At 45.8% G+C, this 13,536-nt stretch overlaps 1 protein-coding gene across 2 annotated transcripts in view; it reads right to left on the bottom strand.

Annotated features, from left to right (window-relative positions):
• LOC120672785 (strigolactone esterase D14-like) overlaps positions 1–12,632 on the bottom strand; it is a 62,681-nt gene extending 50,049 nt beyond the window's left edge. Inside the window, exons 1-3 of one of the 2 annotated variants that reach the window (XM_039953373.1) lie at positions 12,406–12,620; positions 12,084–12,313; positions 7,822–8,804 (exon numbers count right to left, since the gene is read on the bottom strand). In XM_039953373.1, coding sequence (XP_039809307.1) covers positions 8,264–8,804; positions 12,084–12,313; positions 12,406–12,525 — 891 coding nt within the window. In that variant the 5' untranslated portion in view covers positions 12,526–12,620 and the 3' untranslated portion in view covers positions 7,822–8,263. Of the gene's footprint in view, positions 1–7,821; positions 8,805–12,083; positions 12,314–12,405 lie in introns of those variants that run through there. The other variant, XM_039953375.1, reaches the window with a different exon arrangement.
• Between the last annotated feature and the right edge of the window lie 904 nt (positions 12,633–13,536).

Below are 13,536 nucleotides of genomic sequence, written 5' to 3'. Positions count from 1 at the left end.
GTGTCCTAACCGAACCACGTTAAATCGTGTGTCTTGGTGTCTTCACGGGAGTTTGCATACTCTTTCCCTTACCTCTTTACTTACCGTATTATGTTTTTGCATTTACTCTATCTTGCGTGCCTTTACTTTCCTAGTTAGTTTGATTAGGATTGGCTATAGGTTGCAAGTCTTTTAGGGGTAAGTAGAGAGTAGCATAGATAAACCTTAGTCATAACTAGCATGTGTAGGACGTATTAGGTTTATCTCATGCAAATAGATTGAGCCCTAGGATAGAAAGCGATTAGCGACCCTATTCACCCCTCCCCCTAGGGTCGGACACCTTAGTGATCCTTACAGAGAGCACACAGGCTCTAAGCATATCCTCCAGAATTTGATTGATTCGCTCAGTTTGACCATCGGTCTGAGGATGACAGGCTGAGCTGCGAATAAACTGAGTACCCAGAGATGCATGCAACTGTTCCCAGAAACGGGCAACAAACTGTGGGCCTTTGTCAGAAATAATTGTCTTGGGTACACCATGAAGACTCACAATCCGCGCCATATATATCTCAGCATATTGATGAGATGAATAACGTGTCTTGACTGGAAGAAAATGAGCGGACTTAGTGAGGCGGTCAACGATAACCCAAATAGAATCATATCCCTTTGACATGGGAGGCAAACCAACAATGAAGTCCATACTAATATCCTCCCACTTCCACGAAGGAATATCCAAAGGCTGTAGCATACCCACAGGTTTGAGATGACTTGCTTTGACTCTTCGACAGATATCGCACTCGGACACATATTTGGCGACCTCACGCTTCATCCTGGTCCACCAGGACCGCTGCCTGAGATCGTGATACATTTTGTTACTGCCCGGGTGAATGGAATACCTAGAAATGTGAGCCTCATCAAGAATTTGTTTCCGGAGCTCAAAGTTCTTAGGCACTACTAACCGATCTTTGAACCAAAGAACCCCCTCACTATCTCGATGGAAGCATTGCACCTGAGGATCATCCTCACTGAGTCGTTGCCTGATCTTATCCATGCCCACATCATTCCTCTGAGCAGCGATAATCTGATCTCGAAGTGTAGGTGTGAGGGTAATATTAGCAAGTGTGCCCTCAGACACAATAGCCAAGTTCATCTTCTCCATCTCTTGGCACAAGGTTTCATGCAGAACTGTAGCGGACACACAGCTACAACTTGCCTTGCGACTTAAGGCATCGGCTACAACGTTAGCCTTGCCCGGGTGATAATGAATCTCCAAATCATAGTCTTTGATCAATTCTAACCACTGTCTCTGGCGCAAATTTAGCTCGCTCTGTGTAAAAATATACTTGAGACTCTTGTGGTCTGAGTATATATGCACTGGATTGCCCAGAAGGTAATGGTGCCAGATCTTTAATGCATGCACCACTGCTGCTAATTCCAGATCATGAGTAGCATAATTCTCTTCATGCCGTCTGAGGGCTCTGGAGGCATAGGCAATCACTCGCTGATCCTGCATAAGGACGCAGCCTAGGCCCGTACCTGGTGCATTACAACAAGTATTAATGGCCGAATAATATCCGGCGAAGGCAAACAGGGATGAGAACACAGCCGAGACCCGTACCTGATGCATCACAATACACATCAAAAGGCTGGGTGATATCTGGCTGAGCGAGGACAGGGGCAGACGTCAGAAGCCTTCTCAAAGTCCGAAAGGCCTGCTCACATTTGTCGTCCCAACTAAATCTCACCCCTTTCTTGAGTAACTCGGTCATGGGCCTAGCAATTTTAGAGAACTCCGGTACAAACCGGCGATAATAGCCTGCTAGCCCAAGAAAACTCCGGATCTCTGAAATAGACTCTGGAGTCTTCCAACCTAGGACATCCTGAATCTTCCTAGGATCAACAGAAATCCCCTTGTCTGAGATGATGTGGCTCAAGAACTGGACTTCCTTGAGCCAGAAATCACATTTACTGAATTTGGCATATAGCTTGTGTTCCCGCAGGCGCTGAGGCACAATGCGAAGATGTTCTGCATACTCTTCTTCATGCTTGGAAAATATCAGAATGTCGTCAATGAAAATCATGACAAATTTATCTAGCTCAGGCATGAACACCGAGTTCATGAGATACATGAAATGAGAAGGGGCATTGGTTAGCCCGAAAGACATGACCAGATATTCATAAAGCCCATATCTGGTGGAGAAGGCCGTCTTGGGAATATCTTCAGCTCTAATCTTTATCTGATAATAACCCGAGCGGAGATCAATTTTTGAAAATACTCGGGCCCCGAATAGCTAATCAAACAGGATATCAATTCGGGGGAAGTGGATACTTATTCTTTTTCAAAAGTCTATAATCCACACACAACCGGAGGCTTTCGTCTTTCTTTTTCACAAAGAGTGCAGGACAGCCCCAAGGTGACGTGCTAGGACGGATATAACCTTTATCAAGCTGTTCTCGTAATTGTTTCTTTAACTCTGCTAATTCATTAGGTCCGATATGGCCTCCTGGAGATTGGCGCCGTGCCCGGTTGCAGTTCAATAGCAAACTCCACAGCACGGTCAGGTGGCATGCCCGGCAATTCATCCGAAAAAACATCCGGGTATTCACATACCACTAGTATATCCTCTAGCTTCTTGCCCTCGGCGTGGTACACCACATGGGCCAATGGGGTGGAGTTCATAAGACTTAAGGTCATCGAACCATGAATAGGAGAGTTGATGTGCACAGATTGAAAAACTGTGTTAAGAACGACTCTGTGAACTCCCATCCAATTCCTGCCAAGAATAATATCCACCTTCTGGGATGGCAACACTATAAGCTGGGTGGCAAAAATCCTTCCCTGTAACTGCAAGGGTACTTGTCTAACAAGTTGATTAGTAATCAAGTGTCCCCCGGGTGAGTGAATATTATATGGCCTGGATATGCTCTCCACTTCTAATCCCAGTCTGCTTACACATTCCTTGCTAATAAATGTGTGAGATGCCCCAGAATCAAATAGTACAGTAATGGGATGTCCGTTAATAGAAAACGTACCCGACATCACTGGTGCTCCCTCAGGAATATCCTCAAGGGTGGTGTAGTGCACCTGCCCCAGCTTGAAGTGAGCCACTTGCTGTTTCTGGTTCTGCTGGTTCGACTGCTGGCCTTGCTTAGGTGGCATTGGGCAGTTACGGGCGAAGTGTCCCGATTGCCCACAGTTGTAACAAGGGAACAAATTGGGGCGCAACCTCGGCTGCTGCACCTAGACCTTCTGCTCATTCTGCTGAGGGGCAGGAGGCCTGACTGTCCCCTGTGGCTGAGTGTACTGAGGGGGCATGTATCCCCACTATTGCGGTGGCTGGTGCTGAAAGGGGGCACGCTGGGGGCCCGACTGCACCAGGCGGAACCTCTAAGGAGCACTGCTAGAAGACCCCATAGCCGGTGACTTTATCTTCTTTTCCGCTTTATGAGCTAGATGGGCATCCTCCTGAACGGTAGCCCCATTGACTAGCTCACTAAAAGTGTTGAACTTGAACATCGCCAGGCGATCCTGGAGCCTGCTGCTAAGCCCCTGCCTGAAACATGTCTGCTTCTTTTCATCAGTATCCACGTGATAACCGGCGTACATTGAGAGCGTGTTTAAGTTCTGGGCATATTGCATCATATTGTTGTTACCCTGCTTTAGGGCCAGGAACTCGGTGAGCTTCCTGCGGATGACCCCTGCAGGAATATGGTGTGCTCTAAAAGCTTCCTTGAACTCATTCCAAGAAAACCGAGTGCCAGCAGTAAACATAGCCACGTGGTTGTCCCACCACGTACGTGCGGGACTTCTGAGCTGTTGTGCTGCAAAAGATGCCTTGTCGTTGTCATTGTAGGGGTACAGCGTGAACTTGGACTCTATGGTCTTAAGCCAGCTGTCGGCCTCCAACGGCTCATCGGCCTTGTGAAACAGCGGCGGCTGGGTCCCCAAGAACTCCTGGTATTCAGGAACAGGTGGCTGGTGGTGAGGCTCAGGCCGCGGCGCTCTGTCCTGCTGCACGAGCTCATGGAGGAGTGCGATCTGCTCGTCGCGCCAGGTGAGCATGTCCGCAATGGCCTGGGCCAACTCAGGAGGGTTCGGTGGTTCTCCCATTCTGCATTCAACCATGACGAGGTTAGTTCCATCATTCAGATAAATTAAAATAAAACCGATAGTAACTAATCCTTTCTAGTCATGGCACAATACAGAATGTAGGGCTTCAAACAATTCTGAATGATGCTTGCAGGCGGGGCCAGGCGAGCGATCGGCGCAACCAGTTGGTCTGACCGAGCTGCCCTGGTCCTGCCGAAAATGGTATGGCGAACCGTCCGCAGTACATGGGCGGACCGTCCGCTTTACCAAAAATCCAGCTAACCGGACCGTCCGCTGAGATTCTGCGGACCGTCCGCTGTACACAATGTCAACCTAACTCAGTTTCAACTGGTTCTGGGAAATTTTCCTTAATGTCCGGCGGACCGTCCGCTTGTCACAACCGGACTGTCCGCGCAACACATTTGAACTGCCTGACGGTGTTCTCCGGTCCAACCGACATGCTTTCACAACCCATTTGCGCCGCGCCTATAAAACCTTACGACCCGAACGTCACCTACAAAGGTCCTTAAGACCTTAAACTCACCCCCATCAACTTTTACGGAAAAATCTCAAAATCACTATAAAATGAGATGCATGCTCGCCCTACGTTCTTTCTAATAATTTTTTTTTATACTTTTGAAAAACTTTGAAACTAGTCATGCCCGTACCACCCTCGGTGCGTTTCGGCTCTGATACCAGCTGTGACGGAACCGCCAAATTAAAACTCTAATTAAGCATAATGGTCGTCATTTGAACACATCGGGCTCTTTAGCTTAACGGCTTAATTTGGCGATCCTTTCTCAACCCACGTCTCGATCGAAACATCACCGATAGTCCCACGCGAAAGTGGGCGCAGATTTTACAAGCACGACACAAATTTGAAAATACAACAAATATACATAAGACTTCACCTTAAGTTTTACAAACCAAGTTTGAATAAATACAAAATTTACAAACTTTGAATTACTAAAATCCGGGTTCAACTAGAGGAAAGGGCCTACAACTACCAAAAGTGTGCCATAGGGAGATCCCTAACTAAACATCTGGCTCCACCACCTCCCATCCCTCGGCATCCCGGCGGATGAACTTGACGCACCAGGGACAGAAGTCTATGTCTGCGTGTCCTGAAATAATTGTGGCAACAAACCCTGAGTATACTAATACTCAGCAAGGCTTATCCGACCAGTGGGTATATCTTAGCCCACATATCTAGACATACAAAGCTTTTGGCTGGTGGTTAGCTTGCAGAAAATAACGACTAAAGTAATTCCTCACTTTCCTTATTTTAGCCCAAGTTCTATATAAATTAACATAGTTTAGTGTTTGCATCACCAAATCTAGAGCAAAAATTAACATAGTCTAGTGTTTGCATCACCAAATCTAGAGCAAACAAAGTGGATCAATAAGCGATAATTCATATGTCGTCAACATAGGTATAACTATTTTTCCATCACCACACTACGCTGCGACGCAGTGACCAAGGTGCTCATATCCAAGAGCGACTGACGGCGAATCGATTCGATTTAACATTGCAAGGTGGACCTAACCAACACGGCATTAGCCCCGTCGGACCACGCGCACCAACTTTTCCCCTCCCTGTCTCGAACTACAAAACCGCCCCACCTGCATATAGTCAGCCGAGCCCTACGAGAGACCACCAAAAGTAAACTCATGCATCCCAATTCTCCGCAGCCACTCGACTCGCCCTAAGGGGTGGGTAGAAGTTCTGTACTTCCAAAGTAAGACAGTACTCGGCTTACCGGTTTCGACTACCTCCTACTCCCGGCATGCGGTTAGTACAGTTCAAACATGATCAGCAGGGCCAACAATGGCTCGGTCCTTAACCGACACAGGCGGAACTACACCTCTCCCGCCCGGTCTCAGATTCTATTCTTTCTTTCATTTCAAGACTTTCATCCATAAATTAGTAACTCATATCTGGAAACATAAAACTATTCTACATCTCACGAGTAACCAAGAATTACTCGACTTCTACCGAACCCTATCTAGCATAGCATTTCTATCGGCCTATACATACTAGTACAACTCAAGGACATCTAGGGTTCATGCAACTAGAGTTTCAAACAACTCCTAAACGTAATGCATAAGTAATAAATACATATATAGGTGTCATAATTTAAAATTAATAGGATGTGCACCGGGGCTTGCCTTCGGGCTGCTGCACAGAGCTAGGGTCAGACAGGCCTTGGGCCGGGTGCTAATACCTCTCCTCCTGGGCTTGTGCCGGTTGCTCCTGCGGTGCCGCAATCACCTCAAATACGGCGCCCTCAGCTGCGTATGCTACACGTATGCATATGAAATAAATGAGTGCAGCTCAATGATGTAACTATTTTTACTTCAACTGGAATGCCCTACGGACTGTCCGCGCCCAAGTGGTGGACCGCCCGCCGTACCATTCTACCGATCCACCAGAGACAACAACGTCTCTGGAACAATTTCTAATCCTACCTGCGGACTGTCCGGCCCCCCTTGGCGGACCGTCCGTAGTTCACGTATTCAATCCACCAGAGACGGTAACCTCTGGACAAAATCCTAGACTCTACTGCGGACTGTCCGCACCCAAGTGACGGACCATCCGCAGTTCAATCCTGCGCACCCCACCAGAGACATCGTCTCTGGACAAACTTCAAGTTTCAACGGCGGACTGTCCGCTCCCCTATAGCGGACTATCCGTAGTCAATTCTGCTAAACCACCAGAGACAACATCGTCTCTGGACGAAACCTAATCTAACCGGCGGACTGTCCGCGCCTCCCAAGCGGACCGTCCGCGATGCATAACTTTTGACCCGCGCCGCAGGCGGCAGCAAGTGCGGCGGCGACGGCGGCGGCTGTTCACCGGCGCCGGTGACACACCATGAAAGGGGAAAAAGACCTGGGAGCACAAGGAACTCACTACGAATCCATTCCCACGGTCGGTTCGAGCGGAGGACGACCGGAGAAGCGGATCGACGTGGAGCAAAGCTTCAAGCACCTCCATTGGCAACCGGCGGTGGCGGGGGATGATTCCGGCCGTAAGAAGCCGGTCTAGGGGTTGGGGAAGGTGGAGGAGGTGCCGAAGAAGGTTTCCGCGCGAGGAATCGAGGTTTGGTGGCCAGAGTAGGGAGATCGATAGAAGGGGGCGACGACGGCGTGAGCGCTCGAGCTCCGCTCGGCTTTGGACGAAGTGAGGAGGAAGAGAGGAATGACAGGTGGGTCCCACATCCATCCAGATAAATATCTGGGCGATGCCTGGCGGACTGTATGCCAACCCCGAGCGGACTGTCCGCGAGGCAGGTGTTACATTCAACTAGCTAGCTACCGGCCTGCCTGACCAAAACATTAAAATTTCCCCGTCTCTGTCACCCTCGCTCGCCGCCGCCCAAGCTCGGCGCGGCGCGGGCGAGAGCGGCGTCAGACGGCTCATGATCCGTGGCACCCAGGATTATCGGGCGGTCTTCTTTCACGCGGCAGCAGCAGGCTGTCACTCACGCTCTTCTTGTGCCCAAGAAATCTACCTGTTTGGCGCCGACGGCGACTTCAGAAAGCCACACGCGATTATTAGATGGTAGTAGATGCAGTGTTAGCCTAATTAAACGTCAAACGATGAACATTTAGCAAAAAGTAGGTATACACACGACCTTTTAAACGGTCAAAAGAATTTTGCACTGCCTTACACGGCTCTACACGGCTACCTATCGCGTTTACACGCCGTGTAAACGGTGAAATGGCCGTGTAGACGAACAGCGTGTGTGGACTCGGTGGAGAATTCATATATTCTGAAATCTTTCATACAGTATATATTTAACACCCTTTTACAATTTACATGTAGCCCACGTTAATTAGTCTAAAGATCATGCATGCTCACAGCTACATGTACTACAACAATGCTTTGACAATCAGTGCCCCGTTTGCTAGCTTCAGTTGACCAAACCGGCCAATGCAGCAAGTTGGATGACACGAAAGCCAAATGCCCCAAACCAAACACACTAATGTTGTTTCTACGAATTACCAAAGCTGAATGCGCAAAGTAAATGTCGACAGAGACGAAGAAGGCAACCAAACACACACACAAACCGAGGCGAATGGTGGAGCGGCGTAAATATATGGCCTATATATATATATCAAGCGAGGCGAAGCGAACGTCGTGCACGTACACGCACTGTGGCGGCACCGGCGGCTCGCCGGCCATGGGCGTCAAGTCGCCACGTCGATATCGCCCTGCACCTCCGGCGCCGCCTCCTCGAGCCCACGGGAGCGCACCTCGCTGCTCATCATCTCCTCTGCCACCCAGCCGACGTCTCCGAGCACGCGGTCGAGTATCCCCAGCATCTCGTCGGGCGCGACGAGCTGCGGGAAGTGACCCACCGAGTCGATGGTGACCATGGCCGCCGCGGCGCAGCGCGCCCCCAGCATGCGGGCCTGCATGTACCGCCCGACGCACGGCGGCGCGGCGAAGTCGCGGGAGGCATGCACCAGCGTGCACGGCGCGGCCACGTCGTCCAGCACCCCGCGCTGGTCGCTCAGGAAGATCATGCGCGCCAGCCCGTGCGCCGCGCGCGGGTCCATGGCGAAGAAGCTCCGCGCCAGCAGCTCCGCCGCCGACGGGTCCGCGTCGCCGACGATCAGCGGCACGAAGCCCTCCGCCCAGCCGCGGAAGTCCGAGGCGATGCTGGCCAGCAACGCCTCGATGTCGGGCTGGTCGAACCCGCCCTCGTAGTCCTCGGAGTTCATGTACCTGCAGGTTGATTTGAATATGATGCGTCCAAATGTATATTCAAACGGTGTGCCTAGCTAGTTAATTTAGAGCCCGTTTAGTTCCCAAAAATTTTCACCCAAAAATTTTCAACTCCTCTTTGAACACATGTATGAAGCACTAAATGTAATTAAATAACAAAACTAATTACACAGTTTGGATGTACACTACGAGACGAATCTTTTGAGCCTAATTAGGGCATGATTAGCCATAAGTGCTACAGTAACCCACATGTGCTAATGATGCGGTCAAAGGTCTCAAAAGATTCGTATTGCGGTTTCCAAGTGAGTTCTGAAATTAGTTTTTTAATTAGTGTTCGAAAAACCCTCCCGACATCTGGTCAAACACTGATGTGACACCCAAAAATTTTTGTTTTTGGGAACTAAACGCCCCCTTATGCAGCAGAGATGGCTATATAATTGTTTTCTTTTTCATTTTTATAGAACCAGTTGGTCAGTTGGATGTTGACTGAAAAAAGAGTACCCCCCGTGTTAACTTCTAACTTTGAAAATTCAGAAAAAATACATTATATTGATGTCTACAGAGTCAAATTATATTAGCCTCATTAGATCGACCGTGAAATACATCTTGTTAGTGCATTTATTTGGTATTGTAGGTGTTAATATATTTTTCAATAAACTTGATCAAAGTTAGATAAATTTGACTAATTGTGATAAAATTAAAATAATCTAAATTTTTAGAATTAATTAGTATGGAGCATTGTGGTACAAAACATTTTACAAACACAAGTGATAAATACGGAAGACAAAACATTTTTACATACTCGTCCCTAGAAAAGAAAGGACACTAAGATTAATATTAATGACTCATGTTATAAAAGAAACTAAAACATTTATTTATAGAAGAAACGAAATATAACTACTCTGTATAGTAGTAGACATAGAAAAGAGTGTAGTTTTAGGAATAGGCACTAATAATTATCAGTGCACATTTCACACTAACTGCTAGTGTAAAATTTATGCAAAAAACAATCACTATCATGAAACTATGTTATAGACGAGTCCATTATTTAACAAAAATTTATTCGAAGGGTTACAAAAGATACCAGTGGTCAAAGCTAAAGCACTCTGATTTAAGGCAACGTAAAATGATTCTTGATGAAGTATCATAAATGGTTTCTATTATGCTAGGAAATCAACACTTTGACCGCTAATTAGGGTGTCAAACTAAGTCAGTTTACAAAATCAACTTCAGAACCCTTGCGCTAGGAACCCTGAAGAATCTAATGAGGCCTTTGACCGCGTAATTAGAGGATGTTTACTGTAGCATCACTGTAGCCAATCATCGATTAATTACCGTAATTAGATTCGTCGCGAAAAGTTACACCCATCTCTGAAAAGGTTTTGCAAATAAACTTTATTTAGTACTCTATGCATGTAAGATTTTTTTCTCGGCTTGCGTGTGCTAGAATTCCTAAAAGGAATCCAAATAAGACCATAATTCCCATCCGTTGAATGATGCGAGCGCTTTGTTTTCTATATTTACCCCTGTTTAGATTTAGATGCCCATGGCAATGAAATAGGCAGTTTTTTTCATCTAAATTATTGATCATAGGTGACGAGGGTAAGCTTTAATTTTTTTGTTGGTTTCTATGATTGATCAAAACCTTTCTCTACTCCATATACCAGTTGCGGAAATGTTATGATGTGTGAATAGAAGTATAGAACCGGCCGTAGCTATATACGACCAAGAAGAGCCAATCATGTGCGCTCTTCATCTGCTCTTCTTGGTCCTCATTTGCGTTTATAATCCACACATGATCCCAATTCCCATCAATTTCAGGATGATGACTGCTACATTTTTGGATTTATTACGACAGAGAACCGGCAACTAATCCTCACTAATATAAAAAGTTGATGATGACGATGGAAACACAAACAATAAAGAATGACAAAAAATACCTTTCAAAACAACAGAACGGATACTAAATACTAAATATTACCACACGCGTTTCACCTATATATATAGGAACTGTAATAAATCGTAGTATGTACTTCTTGATTTGTTGATACAAAAATAGCAGAACATACAAATGGACCCATCAAAGTCTGAGAGAATGCTTGAGCATCTCCAGTAGATTAATTATCTCTCATACCCTATATATTTTCTCTCTCCATCACCAATAATACTTTTTTCATTTTTGCAGCCAGTGTTGTAGCAAATTACTCAAATGATAGGATATGATGAAGGGAAGAATAATCTACATTTACGCAAGAGGGAGGTGTGTTTTAGCTATCACCAAAAATATTTTGGTATTGATGATAGTGTTGGTAATCTTCTAGAGCACCTTCCGTTACTAAAGGATATGTTTTTGGTATTGGAAGAGCGATTAGTAATCTGCTAGAGATGCTCAACCACGTAACATGGTAAGGCTACCTCAATCCTTAAAAAACAGAGATAAAATAGTACAAAAAAAGGCTAGTTAAAAGCATATTGAAAATTGCATTTATTTGTTACCTGGATTATGAACGCAAGGTGAACAATAAAGTGATTTAGGTTGTTTGAAATTTTCAACGCTCTCTGGATCTTTCTTCTAAGTGGTATATGCTCTTTTCCGGACAAGAGCCTTTGCTAATGGCAATATTACCAAAGACTTCTTTATCAACCATGCATCCCAAAATGTTTTGAAATTTAACTCTTGTGGACAGAGACATGACTGTCAGAAGCCTCCTTTTTTCCGCGTTGTCAATAAGAATCTAAGGCCTCGTTTAGATGCAGGTGTAAAGTTTTTTAAAAGAAATCTTTTCACATTTGAAATATTAAATATAGAATACTTACAAAACTAATTACATAACTCGTCTGTAAACTACGAGACGAATTTATTAAAATTAATTAATCCGTCATTAGTACATATTTACTATAGCAACGGTAGCAATTTAGTATCTAATCATGGCCTAATTAGTCTCATTAGATTCATCTCGTAATTTACAAGGCAAATTGCAATTAATTTTTTATTTCGTCTAGATTTAATACTCTATACATGTGATGCACACATTCAATGTGATAGTTTTGAAATTTTGAATTTTACATCTAAATCAGGACTAACTAGAGTTTGACTTCGAAACCATTTCTTCCTCTTTCCTTTTTTTTTTTGCCTGCGACGTTACCTCAAGAGTTGAACAAACTCGAGATGTTTTTATAAAAAACAAAAAACAAAAACAAAGTAAAAACTAAACAAGCGGCGTACAACAGCGGTCGGCCGCCGGCGTGAACTGAAGGTCAGTCGAAGAAGATGGTCACCTCGGGGATGCGGCGACGAGGACGAGATGCGCGAAGAGGTCGGGGCGCTTGACGGACGCAATGCAGCCGACCATGCCGGCCATGGAGTGCCCTACGTACACCGCGCCGCTCAGCTTCATCTCGTCCATGAGCGCCACCAGCTCGTCGGCGAACCTCGAGAACGTGTAGCAGCTCTCCCCCTCGTCGCCGGCGTCAGGGGCGCTCGACATGTCCCAGTCGAAGAGGAGCACCTGCACCGACCTCACATGGTTGATGCATGCATGCACAGATCAGATCGAGACCAATTAAGCTTACAATAAGCAGCTAGGTAGATGGATCGAACCTTGTTCCTCCGTGCCAGGTGTGGTAGCACCATGTCCCAGATGGCCTGGCTCCCTCCATAGCCATGGGAGAGAACCAGGGTCCTCTCGCCAGAGCCTACGATTCTTGGGTTCAGGTACATGGCCTCTGAAACTTCGAAGAAGAGAGAGGAGATGATTGTGGCTACGCTGCTTCGCGTTGCTCTTGCTCCTTGCTCCTTGCTCCAGCAGTACTCGTCCACTGCCCAGCATTTATAGAGCGGCAGGCGCAGCTCTCCAAGCGTTAGGACATGTAGAGTGGGTCCGGACTTATCTTATTTTTGTTATATTTTATATATTGGCGTCAACAGCACAAAAATTTCAAATAAATCATTTACTGATGCGCCATAGTTGTTTGTAAATTTTCTGTTTCAAATCTACTGGTAGAGCTTGCAGTTGTAACAAAGTGTTGTTTCAAATTGAGTTTAGTTAAAGCGAGAAAGTTCAAGGGCCAAGCTGAAATATTATCACAAGTGGCTCTAGATAAAAATGAACACCTATTATCATAGACAACGAAAAATATATAGTTCCTGTCAACGACAATTGTATCGTTGATTGGCCACAAACAATAAATTTAGTACTTAATTAACGGTGTGATAAGGTCAGTCTCAATGGAGAGTGTCATCGTATAGTTACCAAGACTGTGAACTAGTTAACCGAGGCAGAGAAGTGTCATGCTGATAACACTCCTCTCACATCCATAACACTTCTCCTTCTATCTCTTCTGTCATGTCAGCAAATTTAATGATGATGACACTCCCATTAAAATTGGCCTAAGACATCCAACTATGACATGCCGATGTACTTATATTGATTTCTGTAATCATGTGGTGGGAAGTTTACATACAGTTATTATGGCTGATAGTAAAGTTTGTGGGGCTCCAAAATTGCCTCCAACAGAGGACAACACACGAGAGGGATGTCTGCATGGCCCAAGATGGGCGGGATGGTAAACAACTCTTTTGAACGAACTCTTTCAAAGTGTCCCCCCCCCCCCCACTCCAGTCAAAGAATGATCACTTCAACTCGCTACAATTACATCTGCTTTCGATCTAGGATCAAATAGTTTCTAGCTACATGGAAGGAAATTTGTTATAGAAGAAAATGACAGATAA

Source organism: Panicum virgatum, chromosome 5N (genome assembly GCF_016808335.1).
Source record: "Panicum virgatum strain AP13 chromosome 5N, P.virgatum_v5, whole genome shotgun sequence".
In the NCBI taxonomy this organism is placed as follows: domain Eukaryota; kingdom Viridiplantae; phylum Streptophyta; class Magnoliopsida; order Poales; family Poaceae; genus Panicum; species Panicum virgatum.
This window is presented reverse-complemented; position numbering and strand designations above follow the sequence as displayed.